General features: G+C 44.0%; 2 protein-coding genes across 2 annotated transcripts in view; one reads left to right on the top strand and one right to left on the bottom strand.

Annotated features, from left to right (window-relative positions):
• The window catches only part of ADAMTS20 (ADAM metallopeptidase with thrombospondin type 1 motif 20), a 1,033,120-nt gene that overhangs the window by 179,855 nt on the left and 832,483 nt on the right, over positions 1 to 20,782 (top strand). The window lies entirely within an intron of this gene.
• LOC147751365 (uncharacterized) lies at positions 17,946 to 18,905 on the bottom strand. Its single transcript, XM_086919515.1, has one exon. It carries the CDS (start codon positions 18,903 to 18,905, stop codon positions 17,946 to 17,948), a length of 960 nt encoding a protein of 319 aa, XP_086775641.1.

Below are 20,782 nucleotides of genomic sequence, written 5' to 3'. Positions count from 1 at the left end.
GAATGCAGACCTGGCCCAAACAGGAGAACGGCAATCTCCTCCCCCTACTCTAAATTCAACCCAGGTTCATTCAACCCAGCCCTGACTCATTAGACTGCCGGAGCCAGTGCCTTCTTCCAGGTCTTGTCACTCACAAGCCATACACAAACCTAGCAGAGGCACACTGAATGGTTAGGCAAGAAAAAACCTACTTTCTAAAAGTGGTATTTTCAAACACAGAATGTGAAAATCACCCTCATTAAAATATGCATTTTAACATTCGGAGGTCAGGCATACTAAAAAAAAATCCCATCTTGTTCCCAGGGTTAGTTATGTTTATAAGATGTTATAAGCAAACTGCCCATTCTGGCCTATGGGAACAAATAGCCTTGCAATAGTGAAAAACAAAATTGGCAAAGTTTCACTATCAGGACATGCCACACACATCAGGGCATGTCCTACCTTTCACATACAATACACCATGCACACAGGGGTACCTTGGACATACCATAGGGGTGACTAACATGCAGAAAAGGGTAGGTCTAGGTACTGGCAATTTTGTGCACTTGCCAAGTCGACATGGCAGTCCCAGATTGCACACAGGCGCTGCAATGGCAGGCCTGGGCCAACTTATTACAAGCAGCTTTTGTGGGTGGCACAATCAGTGCTGCAAGCCCAAAGCAGCATTTGATTTGCAGGCCCTAGGCACACATGGTGCACTGTACTAGGGTCTGACAAGTAATTTAAATAACCAATCATGGAGTCACTAATCCATACAACAATTTACAATAGGTATCACTTGCACTTTGGCACTGAACAGCAGTGGCAAAGTGCCCAAAGCATCTAGACCAGCAAAAACGCAGGAGGCAACAGCAAAAAAAATGGAAGGTAGGCCCACACTAATGGTGCCAAGACTAACACGTGTCCCCTCCAGCTGAAATGTGGGGAGAACTACCCACCCTTTTGGGAGTTCTCCTCACTAAGGTGGAAAAATCTGGACAGACCATCAGCATTGGCATGTTCTGTACCAGGGCGGTGTTCCACCATAATGTCCATCCCCTGTAGGGAATTGGACCACCTCAACAGTTTTGGATTCTCACCCCTCATCTGCATCAACCATCTGAGGGGCCTATGGTCTGTCTGAACCCAGAAGTGAGTCCCGAAGAAGTATGGTCTCAACTTCTCCAGTACCCAGACCACAGCAAATGTCTCATGCTCAATCGCACTCCACCTCTGTTCCAGTGGAAGAAACCTCCTTCTAATGAAGACTACAGGTTGGTCTAGGCCCTCCTCATTCATCTGTGAAAGTACAGCCTCACACCATGCTCTGAAGCATCTGTCTGCACAAAGAATTCTCTTGAGAAGTTGGACGCCTGAAGCAAGGGCACATGGCAGAGAAGGCTGACCTCTCTCTTGCCCCATCAGTTAAGGCAATCTGCTAGTACCCAGACGTTAAGTCAAACTTATTGAGGTACCGGATAGCCCCAATCCGATCGATGAGCTCATCAGCTCGGGGATGGAGTGCGCATCAGTCCTGGTGAGTGAATTGAGCCCTCGGTGGTCCACACAGAACCGGAGTTCTGGTGTGGCACTGGGTGCTGCAGCCTTTGGCACCAAGACAACTGGGCTGGACTGTCTGAGGGCTCAATCACCCCTAGCGCTAACATCTTGGAGACCTTCTTTTTGATGCAAGCTCTAAACCTGTCAGTCACTCTGTAAATCTTATGTTTTACTGGAGGACTATCCCCAGTGTCCACATCATAGAGTCAGGGAGAACAGGTCAGGAAACTGCCTCAACAGTTTGCAACAGTTACTCTGCTGCTCAGGGGTCAGGGTGGTAGAGAGGTTCACACCATCCACTGACCCATCTTGCTCTATGGAAGACAGGAGGTCAGGAAAAGGCCTCAGTCTCCTCTTCCATCCCAGCATCTGTTGCTAGGAGCATGGCCCCTTCGGACCTCTCCAAGTTGGGTTTCAGGCAGTTCACATGCAGGACCTGCAGAGGGTTCCTAGGTTACTTTGCGCTCTACCACCTCAAATGGTCCAGTCCACTTATCCTGGAGTGTGCAACGCTCCACTGGGGCCAAGACCCAATCTTTCTGTCCAGGCTGAAACTCGATCAGAGTGGCATTCTGATCATACCAACATTTCATTGCCTCCTGGCTGGCTTCCAGATTCGCCTGAGCGAGTTGGCTGAAATACCTAGTCTGGTTTCTGAAGGCCATCATGTGGTGAACTTATAGGTTACACCGCACTCCTGCCACAGGGACTTGTTATACTTAGATATGAAGTTGGTACCACTGTCTGACACCACCTCTCTGGGGAACCCTACACATGAGAAAATCCCCCTCAACGCATGACCCACCATGGGGGCCATCTCAGTCCAGAGAGGGATCGTTTCCGGATACCGGGTGGCATGGTCCACCAAGACCAGGACGAACCTGTTACCCATGGCTGTCTTGGGATCCAGAGGCCCCATAATGTCAATACCCTCCCTCTCAAAAGGGGTGCTGACTACAGGGAAATGTTGGAGAGGAGCCTTGTGCTTCCTTCCACTCTTACTACTTGCCTGGCAAGTCCGACAAGTCCTGCAATGAGTATCTGAACTCTTGCGCATTTGAGGCCAGTAAATGTGGGTGACAAGCCTTTCAAAGGTCTTGTCTTGCCCCAAATGTCCTACTAAAGGCACATCATGAGCCAGACCCAGTAGGAAGGCTCTGAAGCGCTGGAGTACCACCAGCACATGGGCTTACGCAGGCTCAGTAACCTTAGGCTCACTATACAGGAGACCATTCTCCCAGTATATCCAGTGTGATCCAGACTGATCACCTTCTGCCTGGTTTGCAGCCTGTTGCCACAAACCCACAAGAGAAGGGCACTTCTTCTGCTCCTTGCAGAACTCCTCCTTGGAGGGGCCTTATTTCTGCTGCTAATGGGTCTGCTCAGGCAGGTTCCCCAGTTCAGGTACTTGTTCCCCAGTAGGCTCCAGACCATCCCCCTCAAGGTGTGCCTCCTGCTGGACCCTGGGAACTTTGGGGCTGGTTTCCAGCACCCCGGCCTCTTCTCTTTAAGGCAGACACCTAGGCCACTCTTTCAGGCTCCAGGTCCTCTTGAATACTCTTATCGGCTGCCATTGACCGAGTGGTCACACATGCCCACTCAGGCAGACCCAACATCTCCAAATAAGATCTCTGCTCCACCTTTGCCCAAGGGGAGCTGTCCAAATCATTCCCTAGCAGACAGTCAACAGGCATGGCTGGCCTCACTGCTACTTGAAAGGTATCTGAGACACCCCCACCACTCAAAGGGAACCTGTGCCACCTTGCAGTGGCACTCTAAATTGCCAGCGGCAACTACCGGGTAGAATGCATTGTGGATCACCTGCTCTTCAGACACCAGCCGACAACTGAAAGCTGTCACACTGGCTCCAGTGTCTCTCAGAGCTTCCACCCAATGGCCATTAATGATCACCCACTCACTGCCTGTACTTCTTAGTGTTATCAGACAGCTGAGTCCTAGGGACCATCTCACTGTCTCCTAAAGAGACTAGGGACATCTCTGCGGGACCATATCCACCTTGGGCCCCCAACTCCTTCCCCAGGGCTACACTAGCCATCTGCCGGGGAGGTGCACCAGTGGCTGTGGCATTAACTTTTTTGGGACACTGAGGATCCCAGTAGAAGTGGCCCACCTGACCACAACCAAAACACATCTTGGGGCCCCTCTGAACAGGTTTCTCTGTCAGGACCCGAGTTTCTTCTCAGTGAGAGGCTGGGAACTCTTGCCTTGGTTCCCTTGGGGATTTCTTTGGGGCCTTTCTGGAACTACTTCTGTTTACCCGTGTCCCCCAACTCTTCTGCTGGGGACCCTGCCCACCTTTGGCGAAGTCTCCCACATGACCCTTGTGGACCGCCTCACAGCAAGCTTCCTGGACTCAGTCAGCTTACTGTCAATCAAGTATTGGTGTAGCTCTGGAAAGCAATTACTGGACAAGTGCTCCCATGCAACCAAATCATAGAGCACCTGAAAATCATTTACTTTGCTACCCCTCACCCAACCATCCAATGCTCTGCAAAACAATGACTCATACTCAACCCAGGTACTAGACTCCAGCTTCTTGCAATTTCAAATTTTCAGCCTATAAAGCTCTGGGGTCAATCCATACCTGGCTACTAAGTCTTCCTTCATGGGGGCATAGGACATCTGATCCTCTTTGGGCAAAGCTAGTAAGGTCTCCCTGCCTTCCTCCATAAAGCGGCTCCACAACCCTTCTCCCCAATCTTTCTCAGGGACCCGGTGGGACGTCATCGCTACCTCATAGGCCTTAAACCACTGTCCAATGTCTTCATGCTTCATGAATTCCTTAAAGACATCCTTGGGAATATATACTTTACTTTCTACATCACTGACGGTGTGCTGCCACCAGAGCGAGTGATCTCTAAGCTCTTTGCTTTCAACTCCATCTCACTCACCACTCGTTCATGCTCTAAAAGCATCTTCTTCTCTTCCATGGCTAACCTCTACTTTCTAATTCCAATTTCTTATTCTCTATGTCATTCTGACTCCCCACTTTGAGCTTGGTTAGCTACATCTCATGCACTCTGCTTTTCTTCCTGTCCTCCAACTCTTCTGGGAACGGGCCTTTTGAAAAAACACTGCTGCCCACTCTGGAAGGCACTTTCCCCCCAGCCAGGCCCAATGGTCCCTCCAGCTGCCATTCTAAATTCTCTGCCTCCTCCCTGGGCTCTTCAGGATGCTCACTGGCATTCCTAATTCCAACCAGGCCCTAAGCACCTTTTGGAACTCATCCTTCCTGGTGAGGCCTCTCACTGAGATTTGAAATTTTTTGCGGGTGGTTTTAAGCTGTGGCACAGTCTAGGTATCAAACCTCTCCTATTCAAATTCTAAATCCACAGCTGCAATGGATGCTACTTTGCTCTGGGTGAAACACATGGGCAGTTCACCAAAAAATAGGAGTTCCACAGAAAACGTTCTACCAGAATGTATGTGGTCGCGTAATGGTCCGCACTCACTAGTAGTGTACACCAATCACTGTATGTAAATCACAAATGCAAGTCCAGATCCTCACCGCTGCCCATCAATGTTAGAAATGGGGGTCCCTAGTTGGCAATGGTTTTCACCTTTGTCCAAATAGGGACCCTTGCTTTTAGTCAGGATAGGGGGGATACACTTCAAAAATAACCCCTACTCACCTCTTGGTAGCTTGACATGACCAGACAGGTTTATCTCAGAGGCAGTGTGTAAAGCATTTGTGAACGCATACAGTAATACAATATAAACACAACAAATGGACACCACACCAGTTTAGAAAAATAAGTAATCTTTATCTAAACCAACACAAGACCAAAAAACAAAAATCCACAATACAGTATAAAAAATAAGGCTCTTAAATGGTACAAATAGTTCAGTTCAATGCAAGTTGTAAATGCAACACTTTTCCCACAAAGTACCTTAGATGCATCACGCAAAACAAACAAAAGTGTCGCAGGGAAGGTGATGCGTCCGTTCCGTGCTTCGGGGGAGGCGATGCGTCTGTTCCTTACTGCAGCGCAGGGGAGGCGTTGCGTCTGATCTTTACCCGAGAGGAGGCGATGCATCTGTTTCTTACTGCGTTCCCATTATGACGCAACAAGATGGCGCCTTGATGCGTATCGACGATCCAGTTTGATGTGACAAAATGGTGGCTTGATGCGAAGCGACGGTCCGGTACGATGCGTGAACTTTGGCAGCCGCACGGCAGGTGCTGCGATGATCTTCTCGGCCATGTGTCAGGACTCGATGTGGATGCGACGCTCTTCTTCCTGGTTGCTTGGCAAGGCGTCGGAACCCAGTGCGGATGTGGCACGCTTCTTCCCCGTGACTCAGCGATGTGTCAGGAATCGGTGCGGATACGACACACTTCTTCTCGTTGCGTCGAGCTTCCACCTCCCAGTGACAAACAGTCTCTAGAGGTCCTACACAGCAGCAGGCACCTCTTTGTTGGATGTAATTCCCAGCAAGGAAATTCAGGGGAGCTGGTGGTGATTGTCCCTGAGACTTCAGACAGGAGGCAAGCTCAGCATCAAGCCCTTGGAGATCTTTTCTTCAAGCAGGTGACAAAGCAAACAGCAAAGTACTTGTTCTCCTTTCTTTGGCAACAAGTAACCACTGCAGGCCAACCCCAAACAGCACAGCGACAGTAATCTCCCTCAGCTTCTCCGATTCTTCTCCTTGGCAAAGGTTCCTCTTGATTTCCCAGAAGTGATCTAAAAGTCTGGATTCTGGGTTCCACTTTTTATACACATAAATCCTTTGTTCTCTGGAGGCAGAGAGGGTCTGTACTCAGCCAAAACCAGTTTTGTCCTCTCTGATTCAGCTTCCTGGCAGGAGGTGGAGACAGCATTATTGAAAGCAGACCTGGCCCAACCAGGTGAAGGAAATCTCCTCCCCCTACGCTAAATTCAACCCAGGTCCATTTAGCCCAGCCCTGACTCATCAGACTGCTGGAACCGCTGCCCTCTTCCAGCCCCTGTCACTCACAAGCCAGACATGCAATACACAAACCTAGCAAAGGCACACTGGATGGTTAGGCAAGAACATACCTACTTTCTAAAAGTGGTATTTTCAAACACAGAATGTATGTTGTCATCATTGAGGCTGATGGGAAGGAGGGTAGCAATGTTATAATTATGTATTGAAAGAACTTCAAAGAAATGTTTTTCTTGCTATAAGAAATTCACACACACACCCTTTGGTCAGATCATATTGATCTTAAAACTGAAGTAACACAACCGGAAAGAGCGGAGCCTGCTGAAGCATCAGGAACACCCAATTCTGCTTGTTACTGCACCACAAGCCCCGTGCATATACTTTATATCCAAACTTCATTAAGATGACTAGTGGTGGCTATCTAAACTCTGACCCACCACCACGTCAAAAGACCATGCCTGCAACCTCAGCATCGTTCTAGATAGTGAACTATCCATGAAATGCCAGGTCAACTCCTTCTCCTCAGCATGATTCCACACTGTCCACATGCTCAGCAAAATCTTCAAGTGGCTCCTTCTCACCACCAGGAAAACGGTAACGCATGACCCCATCACCAGCCGACTGGACTATGGCAATGCACTCTATGCAGACACCACCACAAATTCATGCAAAGACTCCAGACGATCCAGAATGCAGCAGCCAGACTGATACTCAACCTCCCCAAGAGAACCCACATCACCCAGCACGTGAAAGGCCTCCACTGGCTCCCAGTTCAGAAGGTATGCCATTTCAAGCTCCTGACTCACACCTATAAAGCCCTCCATGACCAAGGACCCACCTGCTTGAACCACTGTCTGCACTTCCACCATCCCCCAGGAGCCTCTGTTCCGCACACCTAACCCTTGTGCAGAGCCTTCGCATATGCCGCTTCCACGCCAGAGAACATTCCTTGTCCCTTCCTGCCACCAAAACCTGGAATACCCTCTCCATCCCCTTCCCCTTCCACCTCCACCTCCACACCTCACTGACCGACACCAGAAAGGGTGTCAAGACCTGGCTATTTGAATGAGACGAACAACAACAACAACAAATACAAGGAATCCTCTGGTCTAGAGTGTCAGACTGAACAAGAAAGAGACACTAGAGATTGTCTCCGGGTGTTTGTAGGGGAGTCCTTTTATTAGGACGAAATCCCTTCACCCACTGAAGGTGGGACATTCATCATCTGGGATTCTCCTCTTGGCGGCTAAACCTACACCCGCAAAGGGCTACGACTCCCCTTCTGAGAAGGAGGAGCTCAGGGATATTTTATTCCTACTCTGTTTAGGCTGTACTAAATCCTGCAGATGAGAAGAGAGTAATCTGGTTGGGTGAGGGGCACAGCGCAACAAAAATACTATATGTGGGGATAGTAATGTTAAAACTAGCTACCAAGAGTGACAGGTAAAAACTGTATTTACTAGTTCCTGGAGCCAGTATTAAAAAGAGTGCACTGAAGCGGGAATTTATAGCTGCACGTGTCAGACGAAAAACAGGTCAAAATGTTTCAGCCTTATAGACCCATAAAGGTGTTGCAGCTTTCGTCAGGACCTCAAAATATCACTTGCTTTTTGTTGCAGCAGCATAAGTGATAAAGAATAAAAGTTAACACCAGTAATCCTACTGAATATGTAGCTGATTTGCTGGTCCTACCTGTAGAAAAAAACACAAGCAACAAGAGAAATCAAAATGCATGTGACTCTTTACCAAGTTTGTAAGAACATTTGAAATCACTGTGTGGGATACTCCCTATTGTCACTTGCCTGCTATATTTAACAGTAATTGTAATTAAAGAGTTGCTTACCCGTATTGTATGGATAAGAAGCCTCACTTCAACCTGGCAACCACTCAGAGAAGTGGTACTGCTCCTAAAAAAGGATGTTAATGGTGTCATGAATGATGTAATATGTGACATCATGAGTAGTGGATTGCAGGCGCGTGAGTTATAGTGAGTACAACTAACTATAACGGAGGAATTTCAATGGTTTTGTACGAGTGAAATGTCCACCTAACTATAACACCCCTAAAACCGATGTTTTTTTTTGTGAATTTCTAAGGTTTTTTAAATGCTAATTCCTAACTATAACATGTCTGAAACCTATGTTTTTTCAGTGAATTTCCAAAGTTTTTTAAATGCTAATTCCTAACTATAACAAGTGTGAAACCTATGTTTTCTTTCAGTGAATTTCAAAGGTTTTTTCAATGATAATTTTTAAATGTATTGTTATATTTATTTATTTCATATTGTTTTACTAATTTTTTTTAATTTATTTATTTTTGGTTGCTTATTTTTTAAATTACATTACACATTTTTAATATACTTTTTTAAAAAATATATATTTTTTAATTTTAAATTTGTTAAAATATATTTTTAATGTTTTCGTTATTGTTTTTTTCCTTCCAAATTTTTTGGGGGAGTCGCGCACCCAAAGCGCACCTTACTCGACTACTGTGCGGAATATAGTCGCCATTTTAAAATTGTTGTGTAAGATCCGCGTAGGGTGTGTGATGGGTGTGTTTTTTCCTACGCGATCACTATGCAACCCGTATGCGACTTCAAGTGCATATGCGACATATGCGTATTACTCTACGCGATGCTCGCGCGTTTCCGCGTGACGTCATAGATGTATTCAACGCGGTGGGTGCGCGACACCCACAAATTTTTTTTATCTGTTAAAAGATATGTATATGTATTTAATATTAATATTAAGGCAAGACATTATCTGAGCTAATCATAAACATAATATTCTTTTAGTTTTAATAAGCTTATATTACTTTTAAATGCAATTTCGCGAAGTCGCGTTGGGTGCGTGCTGCGTGTGTGCACCCTACGCGGATTCCATGTGACCAGAAAAAGAGATTAGATTGGTTCATAACACTTCCTATTCTAACCTATTTCAATCACTCTTCTTAGACCTTCCTTGGGAAAAGACCTGTGCTGAGAAAAACCTCATTATTTTTCATTGGAGACCCACATTTTCTTTCTGGAGTAAAAAAAATGGCTACGCCAGTGTAAGGGTCATCTGATTCTGATGATTCTGTTGGTGAGAGATTTGTACCAGAACCTCCCTGTCCCGAAAAATATACATCCATTGTATGGAAATTTTTCACTTTTCCGGATGGACAAAAGAAGGTTAATGCCACCAAAGTGAGTTGTAAGATCTGCCAGGCTGTACTATCCAGAGGATGTCCTAATAAAAAATATACCTGTGGCATTGCCAGTATGCGGAAGCACCTCCAGTCCCTGCATTCTGTGAACTATGCACATGAAGAGTGCAGAAGACTACGCCAAAGTACACCCCACCACCGGCTATACCAAGTACCTCTGGGGCATCACCTTCAGCATCGCAACCAGACACACGTCCCCAATTTGGGAAAGTTAAAATGAACTGTGTGAAGTGCAATTAGTTGATCTGTTATGGGGAGCAATCGGTTGACTTAGTTTGCAGGGCAATCAATAACCACCGATGCTAGTTATTATATTTTTTCCCCTCAAATGTTATGGTTTTGTTCATCTTGTTACCTTTTTTCGTTTAAAAAAAAAACTACAAAAAACAAAAACAACTTTCAAAAAAATAATATAAAAATATAAAACTACAAAAAAAGTTATTTTCAGAACTAACTACTCTGATTAAAAAAAGAGCTACATTTGTATGCCAGTGTGTGAAAGTTTAGATGAATGTATGCGTAGTGCATAATTGACTGAAAGAATGCATTGTGGTGTATGGTGAATGTATAAGTGCAAAACTGTAAGGAAATGCTGCAGCATGACACTGTAAGCTCTTTAGCTACAGCATGCTGTGGTAATTCCGAAGCACAGGGATGCAACATATGTACATAAATATGTTGCAAGTCTGTGCTTCCCTCTGCACTTCTGCTTAAACTGCAGCCATGTGGTGACACAGGTACCCTTGCATCATGGTGCAAGGATATCTGTGTTGGGTGGAGTTTTTTTGTGCTAAAAGACACAGCTTCCTGCACAAAAACAATCTGTGTAGCCATTTTTCTTCTGCAATGTATGCTGTGCATTTTAGCATACATTGAAAGAGTAAAAATGAGGATAAATGAAATAATACTCCTTGTTGTGCCTTGCTACACCAATTGCAGCATTCACACACATGTCCAGATTTATGATTTATGATGAATCTGGAGATGTGTGTTGTTCTATGAGTGTTCTGTGCAAAAACGCACAGCAACACCTATAGAAAGCCCTTTCAACGCAAAGTGGTGTATATGATGATGTCATATTGACATGGACAAGAAAAGGTACACACAGTACCTTTTCCTCTCTTTGTAAATATGAAAGACTGTTTTGCGCTATAACTATGTTACAAAAAATGACGTATTGTTGGCACAGGATGCTTCTAAATTTGCCCAATAAGTGCTTAGGTATTAGCAGACTGTTACAATAAGAACATATTGCTAGTTCATTGTTTAACACCTTCGCTGCTAAGGCAATTCCCCTCCTGTGCTGGAAATTGCTATTTTCCTTATTCTATGACGAGCTGGGCTCGTCATCAGCACACGACCACTGTGCACCATGACGAGCCCAGCTCGTCATCAGCATCGAAAGGGTTAAAAATTGCATGAGAGTGACATGAGGTAAGCACAGACTTATCTCTCCAAGGATGCTCAAAGAAGAATGATTGACATTATTGCGCTTCTACAATAGGTACAATGGGAAATATTATGAACCAATCAAATCTTTTTTTTTCAAGTCATATGATATCCTATAACTGTGAGATTCCAAAACTACATAGGTATAAACTGGGTGTTTTTAAGACTGTATTAATACTTTGTAGATTCATGCAGATCAGCTTGCATAGTATATAAAGAAATTAATGGCTAGGCCAATACTGAACTATATGAGTAATTTGTAGAGTCATTTCAGTTCTGCAAACAGAGAAAAAGATACATTTATAAGTACTTGGGTTTTGGCAAACTGATAGGACACGTTTATAGATTAATGAAGGGAAGGGATGGGGCCTGATGTGACATGTGCAAACACACTCTGTGATGTGTTTTAAGTTAAGGAATTTTGTCTCTTTTAATCCTGAAAGTCCCTGGGCCCTACTAGCCCAACATATCTGTCCATTAAATACCATACAGGTGTGTTGCAGAGAGGTGCTCTGAAGCTGTATCCTATTTTATACCTCTCTGCAATACAACTCTTTGGCACTTTCTGCACATACCTGGTGGGTTAGTTGGTCTCCAGTGACAGTTAGTATTCATGTTAACTTTATTCTGTAACTTAAAACACCCACAGAGCATCTTTCCACACATATCTACTCTGTGCATCTCCCCTTACTTCACCTGTGTGCAAACACAGGCCATTGTGCATTTTATGCTTAGTTAAACTTACCTTCACAGTAATAGAAATAAAAAATACTACACATTTTATTCAGTTGTTTTTCATAATCTAAATTGCTGAACATTTTATATTTTAGAATTAGGATCTGTGAAAGAAAAGAAAAAATACAGTTATAATATATAATAATATATTTTTAACAACACAGCATAATGTTAACATTTTACAAACTATTTTCTTTACCTTTTTTGCTGTTCTCAGAATATATTGAATTTCACTAGAAACACTAATTTCAATCGCATGCATCACATAACAGCGGGAAAAAAAAACAATCAATAAGATTGTTTAAAAAAACAAGACTACATCCTGAATAATATACCATATAATACAAATCACACATATATAAAATGCTTACTCCTAAGAAAATTTCATAACTTAAATTTATAAACACTGTAAATGCTGTTCCTTAAAAATATACGCTGAGACAATGTGCAAGAAAAAATATGTAATTCAAAGATACACCTTTCCTCAAGGCCAAATGGAATTATTGAAATCCTTTTTATTGACATTTTGCAATAGTAATCATATTAATACGTATTAATAAATTCTTCCAAGGTCTAATTATGTTCCTAAAACTTTGGCTTTAAAAATATTAGGTAGAAATTTGGTAATTCGCTAGGCAAACGTTTAAAAACCAACTGAGCATCATTACAATTTGTCCAGCCCTTTCCTGAGGCTCAAAATGAATTGTAGCAAGGAAAATGACTACAAAATACAGGCCCAAGAACTAAGTCAGAAACTGAAAAACAGGGACTACACACCTACGACAATAGCAAAATGTCGTAAAAGAGCTAAACATTAACCAAGAGAATGTCTCCTACAAACAAATGTGAAGGAACCAATCCCTGATCTTGTGACATGTGTCACAACATATTGCCCAGCAACGTATGCAGTGCAGAAAATAGTCAGTAAAAACTGACGAATTTTAACAACAGGTAAATTCAACTGGCCCAAGCCTAGATTCGCTAACAAAAGAACGCGAAATCTAAAAGACATACTTGTGCACACACGACCTGCAAAACGTCGAAAGACAACACAAGTGAGAAACATTGAGATGGCCCCAGTTATTGGCCACTACCCATGTGGCACTTGCCTGGTGTGCAAATTAACAACTATGACAAAATCCTTACAGCTTACGGACTCACTGCTAGGGACACAAAGACATCACACTAATTGCAATTCTACGCATGTAATTTACATGATACTGTGCCCTTGTGGAAAGAAATATATTGGTATGACTTGTTGGAAAGTAAAAACAAGGATTGGGGAGCACAAAAGCAACATCAAGCTAAAGAAGAATACAACAAAGCTGTGTACTCATTTCACTGAATATGGTCACAAAGCGGAAGAACTAAGATGGACAGTGATCGAAATGCTCCATGATAAAACCTCAAATGCAGAGAGGATACTTTTCGAAAAAGAACAAAGATGGGTAGATTGGCTAAAAACCGATCTAGATGGACTTAATGACAACATACCATGGCATCAATTTGCATAAATCAGAAATACAAAAAACACCACACAAAGACCCTTTCCTTGCCATGTAGTCAATATCACATGTACTATAGACTACACTGACATCCCTGTCTAGATACAGGGTTATAATGGGTTGGGACACCTCCTTCTCCACAATAACTAGTACTATGAGGACCCTGAGTAGTCCTTTTTTAGTGTCTATGATATAGGCTCTATGAGACTGGTTTATAATGCATAGATACTGATCTATGAGTCCTACAACAGTCCGAATAACAACAAAGCCTGTAGGTCAAGTGGTGCTGAGGTATAACAATTAACACTGGTATGTTTGCACACGAATGAATCAAACAAAAGACTATCAACTGTAGCTGATTAAGTCCTATCAGCCCACCTGATGGAGGAGCCTCATCATGTAGGACTACCGAACCAAGGTAAGTGTGCGATCGCCCGGTTGTAGTTTAGCGACGCATCACAAAACCATGGTATGGTCACCACAGTTGTTAGACCAGAAGGTGAGGCTGATATGTGCAGTGCAAGAAATTAACAATAAAGTGAAGTGTATTAAAATGGCTATCAAAGCAAACAAAGACCTTTATTAGCGTTTGCCTGGACGTCAGATTAAAAAATAGTGAAAAAACAGTGTGAAAAAATCACTGTCTAACTTGCTTGGTAGAAAACAAAATAAGATATATAAAGGGCCAACATGTTTCTGCCTTACTGTGAAGAGTCACTGGCATTCGTCAGGGCCAAGCTAATATCTGCTACTGCAAGGGCACTATCATATGTGCTGAACCTAAGAAAATTAACATCAAAGTGAACATTACAGAACCATCCTACCACATCTTCTCAGTATTGTTCTGGTGATGCAATAGGTCTTTCCTGTATAAGAACAAGAAGAGGAAAAAGGACAATGTGGACATTGCATATATATAATACTCAAAATTACATCTACAACAAACATTATGTAGTGGATGATATAACTGTGCAAAACCAGTGAAAATTAAAGATACCCTCAGACTGGACCATCACACCTTAGTAATAGTCACATACAGAGTGCATTGTATTACGTCACCCAGAGGTTAATTAATAAACAAAAGTTTAACACTTACCCAACAGTGTGTGGGAAGTGAACCTCACCTCACCCGGCAACTGCTCGGACGGATAAGGCACCGCTCTAAACATATAAAGACAATCTCTGTAAAAGATGCATGTCTAGAGGATACGACCTCAGTGTATTGTTAAAAACCCACCTATTTTCTCATCTGTCTATAACATGTACCCCACCGGTGTCTATGATGGCCACATCTAGCGACTACGGCATCTAACCCCCTTCACAGTGTTCAAGGAGGTACTCATCAGTTGTACCAAGGCACCTACTGATGCCCATCTAAACAGCTGAGTGATGATGCTGTTTACTGCTGTTTTAAAACTAGAGGAATAGTGTCCCCCTATTCTTGTCTATTCCTCTAGTGGAGGAGTCAAACCATAAACTTATTGACCTCATAAGTCTACATAACCCAGTCCCAACTTACCTGTCCGTCAGTACCTTGCGGCAAAATAACGAGCCGAAGGGGAGGCACCGATCGGAAGGTCAGGCGTCTATTTATAGCGCCGCTAAGTCTGTAATTGGGCTCAGCTGGGCCGCTCTGTTAATGCGCGATGCGGGACAACTATACCGCCGCGCATGCGCACATCCAAGCTGACATCGGGCGCGCATGGGCGAGAGCGAGTACGCCTAGTAACGCGTACAGCGCATGTCCATTTGGCAATGCGCTTACTCTGCCTCTCTCGCCGAGTGGCGAGACGCTGTCTGCAGATATGTCGCGCTTGCGTCTTAAAGCCACAAGTCAATACTGTTTATCGCGTATGGGTAAACAGTGAGGACGCGATAATTGGCCAGACAGCGCCGCGACCTGATTGCTACAAAAACTGACATGAGCCATTTTAGGGCAATACCGGTTAGCGGCATTTTAAGTTGGTAGAACCCAATGGTTGAACCCCAAACAAAAGGAGCATAAATAAGCGCTACATTGCAAAAACGGCGGTGACTAGATGTAAACTGGGGGAATAGAAAGAATCATGGAGAAAAAAAAACTTCCATGGAACCCTAGACCCCATCGATGGACATTGATTCATGGTAGTGGGTGTAGATCAATAATGAATATCTGCTAAAGATGCCTACTATAGAAGTGAAAGGTAGGCCAGTAGACTGCATTTTACTTTGGAACCTGAAAATAGTTAACAAAAAGCCTGGTGTGATCAGAGCCACAGTTATGTAGCGGTCTCCATCAGAAAATACACTTCGTTGTAATCACAAAGAGCACCCAATGGCAAGTGTTCCACTCAAATAGATAACCATGGGATATTGTCATTCAATCCATTGACATCAGATTGCAATCTATAAATCCACCGTTGCTCCTTAACAAAAAGGAAGTGGGAGACATTGGTGATATGTGGCGGGATATATGGCTGTTCCAGCACTACCCAGAACAAATCCTCAGCTTTGTGTTTCGCTTCCAGAAAGTGATTGGTGAGGCCTGTAGATTGCTTCCTACATCGGATTGTGCTTTTATGTTCGCTGATGCGAGACTTGATCATTCGCGTTGTATGGCCCACATACTGTTTTTTGCAAGGGCAGGTGATTAAATAAATCAATTTTTCTGAATTGCAGTTTGTGTGTCTTGTCAATCTCCAGGGTCTGTTAGTGCCAATATCTATTGTTAAGGTCTTACGTGTCTGTGGACAGGCAGCACAATTCCCACAAGGGTAATGACCTTGAACTGGATTGCTATTCCAGAGGGTATCGGTAATTTGTCTCATCTCGGTGCGAGGTCTGGTGTGCACCAAATTATCCCGAATAGATGGTCCTCTTTTGAAAGCAAACAAAGGGCGAGTTATAACACCTGTTGCTGTATTTAGGATCTTCCAATGCTTGAGTATTATTATCTTCACTTGATTGGAAGATGTGGTGAAGGTTTGAACCATGGTCATCTGGCTTCTTGTAGTCTCTGACCTCTTGTGTTGCAGAAGTGCCTCCCGATTGTTGTTGACGGCTCTCTTCCGCGCTCGGCGTATTAGATGGTTGGGATAATGCCGATCTTTCAGGTTGAGCGCCAATTCTTTAGCATGTTGTTCGTATAAGATGTTAGACGAACAATTCCTTCTCACCCTGAGAAATTGACCAACAGGTAAATTCTCGCGAAGGGATTGAGGGTGAAAGCTCTGAAATGACAAAAGCGAGTTGCGTGCCATCGGTTTCTTGAAAAGCTCACTTTGAAGGCCTCCTTCTGACGGAAAGATCTGAAGATCCAGGTACGCCAATTTCTCTTTACTGCTCTCCATGGTAAACTTAAGGAACTGATTCCTAGAGTTTAACCATGTGTGAAAGGACGATACCTCCGTTAACGTCCCTCTCCAAATCACCAGGATGTCGTCGATGTATTGTTTCCACAGTACCACCTGATGGAAAAAGGGGTTACTGTGGTTCAATACATGCTCTTGTTCGAATTGGTGCATGTATAGGTTTGCCAAGCTAGGCGCAAAGACACTACCCATTGAGGTCCCTGAGACCTGGAGGTAGAGATCGTTTTGGTACTGAAATTTTTTTTTTCCATCATGGCGATCCTCGCACACTCCATAATGAAAGCAACGGGTGTTATAGTGTCCATTTGTTTAGCCTCTAGGAGGCTCCTGATGCTGTCCAATGTTTCTTGTTGCGGGATTGATGTATACAATGATTCAACGTCGAAGCTCACCAGTAGGTCTGTCTCAACGTTGAACTCCGCATTGGCCAAAAGTCTAAGCACATCACCAGTGTCTTGGAGGTACGTTGGTGTTTCCTTCACAATGGGTTTGAGGAAGAAATCTACAAAAGTAGATAAAGGCTCGAGTAACGAACCTATGCCCGAGATAATGGGCCTACCAGGAGGCGGTCTTTGGGCCTTATGTATTTTAGGAAGGCAGTAGAAGTAAGGAGTGACTGGATGTGTTGTGATTAGATATCTCGCTTCGTGGGAAGTAATCCAGCCTTCTGCCATTCCTTCTTAAACCAAACTCTTGATGTCATTCGAGATCCTGGGAGTTGGATCTTCATTGAGGAGACAGTAGGATTTGGTGTCATTTAGTTGTCTTTGACATTCTTGTTGGTAGACTGTAGTATCCTGTAGCACTATAGCTCTGCCCTTATCAGCCGGCTTGATAGTAAGAGATCTATCATTTGACAGAGTAGAAAGTGCTGATTTCTCCAGATTGGACATGTTGTGGAAAGTCTTTCGTCGTTGTTCGGTATTCATAACATCATGCGTCACTGCTTGTTCAAAGGCTAGGACATTTGCTGGTACTTGTTGGTTCAGAGGAGTAAATGTCGATTTAGGTCTAAGGCCGGTGTTCTGTTCACCTTGGTCGATCATATCAGACTCGTTCATATTAGAACTGGATGACTTGAAAAAGAAATGCAAGCGTATTTTCCTATAAAAACTTTCAAGCTCGCACCTCAATTTAAACAAGTCACCTGTGTTGGTAGGGACAAAGCCCAGTCCTTTGTTGAGAACAATGTTTTCAGTTGGTGTAATGGTCCTCGAACTCAGGTTCACTACTAAGTCGCAGCTCCTGTTGTTGGGCCTGTCTTGTTGGGCTGTGGAGCCCAATTCACAGTCTGTTGGCCTCTCCTTTTGCCGCGGTTCCTGCCTCGGCCCTGCCATAAAAAAGACTGGTCATAGTAGAATGACGGATTTGGAGGATACATAGGCATGGGGTGACCCATCGGTGGGGGGCCCATTGCCCCAGGATGATAGTTCCATGGGCCTGGAGGCCACCACTGTCCCGGGTTGGGGTACTGTTGTCCACCCCGGCCTCTGTAGGGTCTATGTTGGAAACCTCCGCCTCGTAACCCAGTATTAGGCCCTGTGTTGGAATTCCCTTGGTCACTAGAGCCCGAGTCCGAGCCCGAAGAAGAGTAATTTGACCCATATCTTCTCCCTTTAGAGTTGGTAGAGGGAGCTACGTAGGAATCACTCAAATAGGGGTAAGCCCATTCCATGGAAAAGCGTGCCAAGTCTTTTTTAAACTTCTCCACTTTATTCAACAAAATGTTGTCATAATATTCTTTGTTCGTTTTATTGGCATCTTCCAAGTTCTTTTTGTAGATCACGGGCCGCACAGCAGCATTGATTTGACCCTCCAGGACTTGGATCTCTATCAATAAGGCATCAGCTGTTTTTTTAGCTGTTTTGATAATTAAAACCAGCCAGTCGCGGGTGCACCGCCATCCAATCAATGCCCAATTTTTCAGGAATTCTTTGTCTTTTAGAAAGAGTCTGGGCGCCGTAGTGACGATCAAGCCTGATGGTGCACACTTGCCATGTAAGTACTCATTCATAATCACACCGTGTAAAGAAATACGAGAGTGATTCTTTTTCAGGTTCAAAAGTTTAACCCAATCATCCTCTGTCGTGGGACTAGAGGTGGAGGGTAAATCATCTAATATACTGGGGTTGTTACTTAAGATGGTATTCAGATCCTCATCGTCAAATGCTAAGCCACCAAAGTCCTCCATAGTGAGGAACTGCAACAGACAGACAGCTAAATAAATAAAGTGTGTGAGCTAAATTGCACTACTAACATTTGCTGTGTGGTGCTAAGTCGAAAAACAAACAAAGACCCGCAGCCTAGGCTGCTCTATATACTATCTAAACAACTCGTAAGAGAGGGTCCGAGGGAGGTGTTTAACGACCAGACAGGCTAATACCCCCTGTGTAACTACCTGAATAACAACAAAGCCTGTAGGTCAAGTGGTGCTGAGGTATAACAATTAACACTGGTATGTTTGCACACGAATGAATCAAACAAAAGACTATCAACTGTAGCTGATTAAGTCCTATCAGCCCACCTGATGGCGGAGCCTCATCATGTAGGACTACCGAACCAAGGTAAGTGTGCGATCGCCCGGTTGTAGTTTAGCGACGCATCACAAAACCATGGTATGGTCACCACAGTTGTTAGACCAGAAGGTGAGGCTGATATGTGCAGTGCAAGAAATTAACAATAAAGTGAAGTGTATTAAAATGGCTATCAAAGCAAACGAAGACCTTTATTAGCGTTTGCCTGGACGTCAGATTAAAAAATAGTGAAAAAACAGTGTGAAAAAATCACTGTCTAACTTGCTTGGTAGAAAACAAAATAAGATATATAAAGGGCCAACATGTTTCTGCCTTACTGTGAAGAGTCACTGGCATTCGTCAGGGCCAAGCTAATATCTGCTACTGCAAGGGCACTATCATATGTGCTGAACCTAAGAAAATTAACATCAAAGTGAACATTACAGAACCATCCTACCACATCTTCTCAGTATTGTTCTGGTGATGCAATAGGTCTTTCCTGTATAAGAACAAGAAGAGGAAAAAGGACAATGTGGACATTGCATATATATAATACTCAAAATTACATCTACAACAAACATTATGTAGTGGATGATATAACTGTGCAAAACCAGTGAAAATTAAAGATACCCTCAGACTGGACCATCACACCTTAGTAATAGTCACATACAGAGTGCATTGTATTACGTCACCCAGAGGTTAATTAATAAACAAAGGTTTAACACTTACCCAACAGTGTGTGGGAAGTGAACCTCACCTCACCCGGCAACTGCTCGGACGGATAAGGCACCGCTCTAAACATATAAAGACAATCTCTGTAAAAGATGCATGTCTAGAGGATACAACCTCAGTGCATTGTTAAAAACCCACCTATTTTCTCATCTGTCTATAACATGTACCCCACCGGTGTCTATGATGGCCACATCTAGCGACTACGGCATCTAACCCCCTTCACAGTGTTCAAGGAGGTACTCATCAGTTGTACCAAGGCACCTACTGATGCCCATCTAAACAGCTGAGTGATGATGCTGTTTACTGCTGTTTTAAAACTAGAGGAATAGTGTCCCCCTATTCTTGTCTATTCCTCTAGTGGAGGAGTCAAACCATAAACTTATTGACCTCATAAGTCTACATAACCCAGTCCCAACTTACCTGTCCGTCGGTACCTTGCGGCAGAATAACGAGCCGAAGGGGAGGCACCGATCGGAAGGTCAGGCGTCTATTTATAGCGCCGCTAAGTCTGTAATTGGGCTCAGCTGGGCCGCTCTGTTAATGCGCTGTAATTGCGCGATGCGGGACAACTATACCGCCGCGCATGCGCATATCCAAGCTGACATCGGGCGCGCATGCGCGAGAGCGAGTACGCCTAGTAACGCGTACAGCGCATGAAGGAATTGTTCGTCTAACATCTTATACGAACAACATGCTAAAGAATTGGCGCTCAACCTGAAAGATCGGCATTATCCCAACCATCTAATACGCTGAGCCCGGAAGAGAGCCTTCAACAACAATCGGGAGGCACTTCTGCAACACAAGAGGTCAGAGACTACAAGAA

This window comes from Lissotriton vulgaris, chromosome 1_1, assembly GCF_964263255.1.
Source record: "Lissotriton vulgaris chromosome 1_1, aLisVul1.2, whole genome shotgun sequence".
NCBI lineage: Eukaryota > Metazoa > Chordata > Amphibia > Caudata > Salamandridae > Lissotriton > Lissotriton vulgaris.
The sequence above is the reverse complement of the archived record's forward strand: the minus strand, read 5'-3'. Positions and strand labels throughout refer to the sequence as shown.

Bases quoted from the DNA above. Each gene is read 5' to 3' on its own strand.
- LOC147751365 (XM_086919515.1), bottom strand. From the start codon at position 18,905: ATGGAGGACTTTGGTGGCTTAGCATTTGACGATGAGGATCTGAATACC.